At 33.4% G+C, this 8,693-nt stretch overlaps 2 protein-coding genes and 1 long non-coding RNA gene across 9 annotated transcripts; 2 read left to right on the top strand and 1 right to left on the bottom strand.

The window, feature by feature from the left end:
• Positions 1–28: 28 nt before the first annotated feature.
• On the top strand, positions 29–3,155 carry LOC114874246 (dual specificity mitogen-activated protein kinase kinase 6). Of its 6 annotated transcripts, XM_029183372.2 has the most exons (8): positions 29–299; positions 414–477; positions 1,011–1,183; positions 1,299–1,464; positions 1,549–1,785; positions 1,860–2,039; positions 2,121–2,338; positions 2,404–3,155. In XM_029183372.2, the coding sequence occupies exons 3-8, from the start codon at positions 1,119–1,121 to the stop codon at positions 2,546–2,548; spliced, it is 1,011 nt and encodes a 336-aa protein (XP_029039205.1). In that variant the 5' UTR covers positions 29–299; positions 414–477; positions 1,011–1,118; the 3' UTR covers positions 2,549–3,155. The 6 variants fall into 6 exon arrangements, with proteins under 6 accessions (XP_029039205.1, XP_046143565.1, XP_029039204.1 ...); XM_046287609.1 differs by lacking the exon at positions 29–299 and having other exon boundaries at positions 351–477; XM_029183371.2 differs by lacking the exons at positions 29–299; positions 414–477 and adding an exon at positions 492–513.
• Positions 3,156–3,263: 108 nt separating this feature from the next.
• Positions 3,264–4,637, bottom strand: LOC114874249. Its single transcript, XR_003789078.2, has 2 exons — positions 3,741–4,637; positions 3,264–3,589 (listed from the first exon to the last, which is right to left on the bottom strand). It is a non-coding gene; the product is annotated as an uncharacterized LOC114874249 (long non-coding RNA).
• Positions 4,638–6,053: 1,416 nt separating this feature from the next.
• Positions 6,054–8,647, top strand: LOC114874178 (poly(A) RNA polymerase, mitochondrial). 2 transcript variants are annotated; one of them, XM_029183216.2, is made up of 7 exons: positions 6,054–6,272; positions 6,579–6,742; positions 6,875–7,111; positions 7,185–7,403; positions 7,494–7,702; positions 7,780–8,000; positions 8,067–8,647. In XM_029183216.2, the coding sequence occupies exons 1-7, from the start codon at positions 6,095–6,097 to the stop codon at positions 8,516–8,518; spliced, it is 1,680 nt and encodes a 559-aa protein (XP_029039049.1). In that variant the 5' UTR covers positions 6,054–6,094; the 3' UTR covers positions 8,519–8,647. The 2 variants fall into 2 exon arrangements, with proteins under 2 accessions (XP_029039049.1, XP_029039052.1); XM_029183219.2 differs by having other exon boundaries at positions 7,780–8,004; positions 8,067–8,154.
• The last annotated feature ends 46 nt before the right edge of the window (positions 8,648–8,693 follow it).

An 8,693-nucleotide genomic window follows, 5' to 3' on the forward strand; every position in this document is an offset into this window, starting at 1 on the left:
CGTTGTACGCTGAAGCGCATCAGTCTGATTTGAACGTCGAAGGCGGGAGGAGTGTCGCACTTATTTTCGATTGTAGCGCCATCTATACAAAAATGCCGGAAACTATTCAACAACTTATCGATCGATTTACCGGCACGAGGGAACATTAGCGCCATCTGCCGGGAAGTAGCAAAAGCAACTTACCGGCTTATCGTATCGAGTAGTTTGCGCCGTTTTCGTATAGATGGCGCTAGAATCGAATTCAGAACCCCTTCCCTTGTAGCGGGAGATTTAATAACTTTTTAATTTGTAAACCAACTGTAAGATATAAAAATAAACAGTCTTACCTAGCGATTTAAACGGCAAGGAAGCGTCAATTCTAATAAGCTGTTTGCAGTGACTAGCTAATCTCATTGTGCACATTTTTTTATTAGGATAGAGCAGATGGCGTTCGTTCTCGAGGCACCTTGAAAACAGAGGCATGTCCAGTCTTACTGGGTCTGTAGTCACTGCTTCTATCGAATGATATATACGGTGAACAAAAATATATGAATAGAGCAAGCAAGTAATAGAGTTCATCTTTCAATGCATTATTTTATATAAAAATATTTTGTATGGTTACTTTACTACACAACAAGTTATACTAGTTATTATTCAATTAAATTCTTTCAATAAAATTTTATCAAAAGTTTAATATGCTGTGTTTAAAATGATTTAATGCGTAGAAAGTCTAAATTCAATTTAAAATTGGCCAGCATTTGTGACCAATTTCAAGCAACTGTTTGAGTTTACTGAAAACTTCATATATGGGCAACAAAGTTTTAGTTTTCTCGTTATTGTTGTAAGATATCATGTTAAGAAGGTATTATATAAATTACTTATTGTAGCATTATGAAAGAAATCTATTTGAAAAAACATTTTACTTTACTCATCGTTTCTCATGTATCTCTCTTTGATCAATGTATTGTATAACCTTCAATTCTTTAACACTGCTTTAATGTCTAAAATTTTATTCCTTTTTTCTGTTTCAGAACACGCGTCCGGTATTTATTATAGCTTACTTGAATATGAATTATATTCAATTGTATGCACTGCCAAGTTTGCAGGCCTAATAATATTTATCAAGTGTTCATTGCATCATGGCTCTGCGCAGAGGAAACAAAAACTTAAAGTTGCAGGTTTCCGAAGAGACACCTGTGCCTGTGTATGTAGTTTATTTGAAATATAATGAATTCCAGTATTCAAAGTAATAAATGTACATTGAAAATATTTGATATGTAGAAACAGAATTTAATATTTTTATCAATTTTATATTACAGCACTCCACCAAGAAATTTAGATAAAAGAACTACAATAACTATAGGAGACAAAACATTTGTAGTAGAAGCGGATGATTTAGAAACTATTTGCATTCTTGGAAGGGGTGCATATGGTGTTGTAGATAAGATGAGACACAAGCAAAGTGGTACTATTATGGCAGTTAAGGTAGGGTATATAACTCTACATATACATATATAATCTTAATGCATTTTAAGTATATTTTAAACTAGCATTTTATTTATCACGTAGAGAATAACTGCAACAGTCAATACACAAGAACAAAAGCGATTACTTATGGATTTAGATATTTCTATGAGGAGTTCAGCATGTGAGTATACAGTACAATTTTATGGAGCATTATTTAGAGAAGGAGATGTTTGGATATGTATGGAGGTAATGGATATGAGTCTGGATAAATTTTATACAAAAGTGTATAAACACGGGCGTGCCATTCCTGAACATATTTTAGGAAAAATTGCTTTTGCAGTATGTAAAAATACAGTTACTTTGTTGTTTATTATAGTAACAATTACGATTATAATTTCGAATCATTTTTACAGGTAGTGAGCGCATTACATTATCTGTATTCACAGTTACGAGTGATCCATAGAGACGTAAAACCTAGCAATATTTTAATTAATCGTAAAGGGGAAGTAAAAATTTGCGATTTTGGTATATCCGGTTATCTCGTAGATTCTGTTGCTAAAACAATCGATGCCGGTTGTAAACCGTACATGGCTGTACGTAATTTAATAACATGAATTACACGATTCTTTGTTCATATCTGTTCAATAAATTCTCCATCGTGACCTTTTTTTCAGCCAGAAAGGATAGACCCGTCGGGTAACCCTTCACAGTACGACATCAGATCCGATGTTTGGTCATTAGGTATATCTCTCGTTGAATTAGCAACGGGAAAGTTTCCTTACGAGTCTTGGGGGACACCCTTCGAACAATTGAAACAGGTTGTAAAGGACGAAGCACCAAAGTTACCCGCTGGTAAATTTTCTGCTAACTTTGAAGAATTTATTAATAAATGGTAAGTGCTGTGTGTATTTAATAAAATTATGTAGTTTCTGTTTTAATTAATCATCATTCTTTTAGTCTAATGAAAGATTATACTGCCCGTCCAAATTACAATCAATTATTGACGCTTAATTTTATCACGGAGCATGCTAAAAGGGATACAAATGTTGCTGAATTTGTCGGAGAGATTTTAGATCTACCGGATGTTGAACAGCCAGCGTAGTATATAAAACGCTTGTTGACATGGTGTGTTACATGACCCTTAATGTAACTTCGTATTATGCATCGAAGTTATTTAATCATTTCTTTATATCCACCATCGATTATATTCTTCATTCATAAGCGCGACATAAGCGGTTGAAATTTAGCGTCAAACAACAATACGTTCAACTTCTTTTTTAAACACGTTCACACATTTTTCTTTATTCAACATAAATTGTACAATTTTCATTTATAATCCTCCTGGATTGATACTCTTCTCGCAAAGAGTAGAACTATGTAAATAATATACAAATATTTTCTATACAATATAACACAATGGTTTGTCATTGTAGCAATATAACAAAATAAAGTCTAAGTTATGAGAAAGTTAGTAAGTATTTCATAATTCATTCGCTATAATCATGTAACAGTTTAATTGTAATTAGAATGATATTTTAGAATAATAATATATACGCAAATAGCTCAAAAAACTAAAGAAATATTCATATTTATGAAAAAAAAATGTTAGAAATATGAAGTCAATTACATTTTTTCACTAATAAGTATGTATTGTAATCATGTATTAGAAATTAAATACTAATAAACAATTACATTAAAAGTGCAAGAAACAAGGAGTGCAGATTTTTTTACAAATAATATATAGCAGTTAAAATATTCTAGGTATTCAAGCCATTTACATATAAACTTCAATTAGTGAAGAGAAATAAATACATATATTTACTATTCTTTTACATATTATTTCACTGTTTATTGATAACTTACATTATACATTTTCTTTGTGTATGTAATTTTATGTATGTACAATTAAAAAATGAATTGTGAACTTAGAGAAATTATGTACAAATACAAAAAGAATGTAGTTTCATTAATGTTAAGATAATAAAATATGCATGTATGTATTATGAACTGAAATACATTGTCTTTACATTTTTATTTCTATATTTGGAATTTTTAAGAGGTGGTTGGCATCAGAGTCATTCCTTTACATTCAAGAGCAATCTTTACCCCTAATATGAATAATCCAATGCTTTTAACTACTGACCTATAAACAAATAATTGAATTTATAAATTTTATTATTTATATTACCCATATACAACAATATACATAAGAAATATTCTGTACAACACATGGTTAAGCATTAGCAAGGTTATAAACAGGATTATTATATTATAGAACTTATTATAAAACATACCATTGAAAAGGATCGTGATAAACATTTTTCATAAATTTTGTAACACCTGCCATTATAATGTAAGTAATAGATATTCTCTTGTTTTGATTATTTATCTTCAAAACGTATTCGAAATTGCACAGCTTCTCACTGAAATTAGTGACTACAGATGTAGAAGACTGGACATGCCTTTATTTTCGAAGAATCTTAATTTAGGGGTTCCCAGAAACCCCAGATGAAGTCAGATCGGTATGCAGAGAGCGCGGCAGATGCATCGGGGTCCCTGATACCCCAGACACCATAATATCGGTATGCAAAGTGTCACTGGTATTTTGGGGTCCCCAACACCCCTTGGTGATATAGTGTCGGTATGTAGAGAGAGTGACCGGTGTTTCGTGGTCCCTGACACTCCATAATGATATCAGGTCGGTATCCTGAGATCGGATAGCATTTATGACTTTATCCCTTTTCTGGGTCTCGGCCAGCCATCCCCTTTATTTCACTTTTCACAGTTATTTATTATTTTATCGCTCTATATAGGCCAAAGCTCAACCTTTTCAGTTATTGATTATTTTATTCTTCTTTATGGGCCAAGATCCACGGTTTCTAACTATTTATTATCCTACTCCTCTATATGGACCAAGGCCTCCCTCCGCAGATATTTATTTTTTCAATCTTTTTATGAACCTCGCAGGGACTACCACTAAGTCATTGTATCCCCATATCCCTTGTACCTCTGTATCGTTATAGCACTGCATCCCTCACATCACTGCCTTCCTTACATCTCCGTATCCTTTACATCCCTGAATTCTTTATATCCCTACATCCTTTACATTTCTGCATCCCTTACATCACTGCATCCTTTACGTCCCTACATCCCTGCACCCTTTACGTTCCTCCATCACTGCATCCTTTATGTTCCTGCATCCCTTACATTCCAACAACCATTGTATCCCTGCAACCCTTATAAAAAATATATTTATGGTTCCTGCGTAAATTTAGTTCCTTTTTTTGCCACCAGAGGGCACTGACCAGACTTCGAAAATTTAGTTCGCATTTTTCCCGCTAGAGGGCCAAAATTTTAGCATGATTTAGTTCCTTTTTTCGAAACCAGATGGCGCTGATTCGACATCGAAATTTTAGTTCACATTTTTGCCGCCAGAGGGCCAGAAATCAAGCATGATATAGTTCCTTTTTTCGAAACCAGATGGCGCTGATTCGACATCGAAATTTTAGTTCACATTTTTGCCGCCAGAGGGCCAAAAATCGAGCATGATATAGTTCCTTTTTTCGAAACCAGATGGCGCTGATTCGACATCGAAGTTTTAGTTCACATTTTTGCCGCCAGAGGGCCAAAAATCGAGCATGATATAGTTCCTTTTTTCGAAACCAGATGGCGCTGATTCGACATCGAAGTTTTAGTTCACATTTTTGCCGATAGGGGGCGCTGTTTTTTTTTTTTTTTTCGAAATTTTCGCGAAATTCTTACCTTTACTTACCTTTACTCGAAGCAGTCTTTATAATATATTTATTATAAGGGATGCAGAGGAGTAAGGAATGTAGGGATGAAAGGAATTTAGGGATGAAAGGAATGTAGGGATGGAAGGAATGTAGGGGTGAAAAGAATGTAGAGATGAAAAGAGTGTAGGGTTGAAAATAATGTAGGGAATGAATGTAGGGATGAAAAGAGTGTAGAGATGATAAGAATGTAGGGATTTAAGGGATGCAGAGATGTAGGAAATGTAGGGATGAAAAGAATGTAGGCCGAGGCGTGCCGGCATCGGGTGTGGCCCCCGATGTCGGCGGAGTTTGACCCTCCCTGCCGCCCTAGTGCTGGCCACCGTGGTGGTTTTAGTGGGTAAAAATCCCACACTACCTCCGGCCCCTCCCCAGGGGGGCTGAAGGTGTCTTTCTGAAGATTTCCACCACGTTAAAAAAAAAAAAAAAAAAAAAATGGGGTATTTACGGGTTGCAGGAATGTAAAGAATGCTGTGATGGAAGGAATGCAGGGATGTAAGGGGTGAAGAGATATAAAGGATGCACACAGGAGTAATAAAATCAGCACGTTCGTCTTCCTAATGAGTTTAATCAATAAGCTAAGAAGATAAATACAGCAAATTAAATGAACACAGAAAATAAAATAAGAGTATACGTATGTTTCGTAGGTAGATCTGCATCCCTCGGTGAATAAATCTGAACCTACTCGCTTTAGCGATTAACTGTTTGCTGAGAAAATTTTGTTCTCTTCCTTTTCATAATTTCCCTCTGATAATGGCGTATAAGGGTGCATTTCGCGCCTCTTATGAATTAGGCATAATGCCTATTGGCTCGCGGGGTCAGACCCGAGCGTGCTCGTGGCTATACATATTTGGAGTATGCATGGGTGTTTACACCATGTGCTACACCGGGGAGTAATTAATACAAAAATGGCGCTTGCCCATCGTGTAAATATTTGCCCTTTGTTAAACACATTTTATTGTAAATGTGTAACAAAAACAACGAGATTTGTATCACAATTACCTGGTTCAAAAGTGGGATCGGCAGCTTTTCCTGGTACGATGTAAAAATCGGCGTTCATTTAATAACCTTAATCACGCTGTTCTTATTGCTTGATCATTTTTTCTTTATTTTGTCTTAAAATATATTTTTCGAATTAAGTTTATCTACTGCTTTACTTTCTTTGTTATTTTCATTTGTTAGAAGAATTATTAAACTAATTTTGTAAAGCGATACTATTAGAATGCTTTTGTAGGTGATAGGTCCCAGTAATGATAATTTTTCACTTTTACCATACAGGCAATTGTAATGTGTAATTGTTGAGATTTAATTAATGTAAATGGAATGATATCTTTTTTATAGGTAATCAAACGTTCAGTGAGATGATTGCATACAGACGTGATCAAGCGCACAGGAGCATTATAGTAAAAGTGCAGTCGTTTAATATTGCTTCTAAGCTTTATCACTTTTGTTCAAATCATGGAAAGATTTTAAATGTATTTCCTTACACTACCCTAGATAATCAGGTATGTAAGTCTTTTTACCAATTTTGGACTAGATTTATAAGATATATACTTCTTTTTTAAAAAAACTACAATTTTAAGTTTACAAATTCAAATGTGTATCTGTTGTATAGATTGTGATGTTACTTGTTTCAGCGTTTTATTTTAATAGAATTTGAGCAGAGTGATAATATACAAGAACTTAGGAATCGTACAAATAAATTTACAAACAATGCTGAAACTGTTTGTACAGTATCACCATTGTTTATATACACTCGTGCAGCAGGTTCTGATTACAATAATACACACGCGTTGAACGAAGTTTCTACCTACCCTAAATGTTTCCTTACAACACCATCAAAAATTGCCAACAAGCTGAAACCACTGAAAACTGTAATATATTGTTATATCAGGTAAATATGTATTTTTATGGACAACAGTAAACATTTTTTTTTTCATTTTGTAGGTGTCAGAACAAATGGTCTCCCTTTATGATATATTGACAATTTCAGAGTTAGATTTTAGATTGAGATTTTATACCGCCGAACAACTGACGTATTATTTGTCTAGATTATTTATGAATTTATATGTCGTGCCGTTTGGCTCGTCTGTGAATGGTTTCGGTCAGAAAGGATGTGATCTTGATTTAGTATGTAGATCATTTAATCTTTCTAAACCTGGACAAGTAAGCATACTACCCCTTCATATTCTTATATTACTACCATTGTTTTTCTTTAGCTTTCATAAAAACTAGTTTTAGTAAATTTCTTTTCAGAAACCAAAATCATTTCATTTTCTCACACAAACTGTGACCTTTAGTGATAAACTGAAGCAACGAGAATTCTTAGAAACAGTGTCTGTATTAATGAAAACATGTATTCCTGGTATTAGGAGCATCAGAAGCATTCTTGAAGCTCGGGTTCCAATAATTAAATTCACTAACTACACTACAAACGTACAATGTGACCTTAGTAGTACCAACACGTATGCAGTAATTACTTTCTCATAAAAATGTAATTACTTCCTTGCGAGCTGTAATACCATAATTGTTACTTTTGTAGGATCGCGTTGTGTATGTCTGAAATGTTATATACTTACGCAGAGTTGGATAGTCGTGTTAGACCGCTTGTTTGTACCGTTCGTAAATGGGCGAAAGTTCAACAAATAACAAGGGATAATCCAGGTCATTGGATTACAAATTTCTCTCTTACTCTTTTAGTAATATTTTATTTGCAGATAAAGAATATATTGCCTCCTTTAAACAATTTACTCCCTTATACAAGTAGGTATGAAGATAGTAACGATGCTTTTTATACTTTATTTATATTAAATATTATATGGTTTTTAGGTAAAGAGGTAAAACATGTTGATACTTCTTGGGCGAAGAAATTTTCATCTAGCAATAACGAAGGTCTGGACAAACTTTTGTATGGATTCTTTAAGTATTACAGCGAGTTTGATTTTAAAGTGCAAGCAATTTGTGTTCGAGAAGGAAAAATCAAAGAGAAAAAGGAGAATTCTCCAATTTATATTTATAATCCTTTTGAAAGATCATTAAACGTTAGCAAAAATATTAATCAAATTGAATTAGTACGTCTATTACATCAATTTCAAAGTGCATTATATACATTTATAACAACTGACGAAAGTGAAATTATTTTGAGCTTACTGAATTACCCGACAAATAGCTCATCGTCGAATGTTGATAGAAATATTGTATTAAACGAACAATCTGAATTATTGAACGAAGAGCTTTTAAGTACAAATAATTCCGAAAAGATGAAGGAAATTATAAAATAATAAAAGATAAAGTATCATTATTGTAGCTTAATCTATACAAATTAACTTTTGTACAATTCACCTGACCTGTAAATGTAAATAATTTTGTTCCTTATAAATTTTTCTGTAAGTAAATGCAACAACAGTTTATGATTTTTTTTTCTTTTAGTAGTAAATACTATGTACATATTTAAAA

This window comes from Osmia bicornis, chromosome 10, assembly GCF_907164935.1.
Source record: "Osmia bicornis bicornis chromosome 10, iOsmBic2.1, whole genome shotgun sequence".
In the NCBI taxonomy this organism is placed as follows: domain Eukaryota; kingdom Metazoa; phylum Arthropoda; class Insecta; order Hymenoptera; family Megachilidae; genus Osmia; species Osmia bicornis.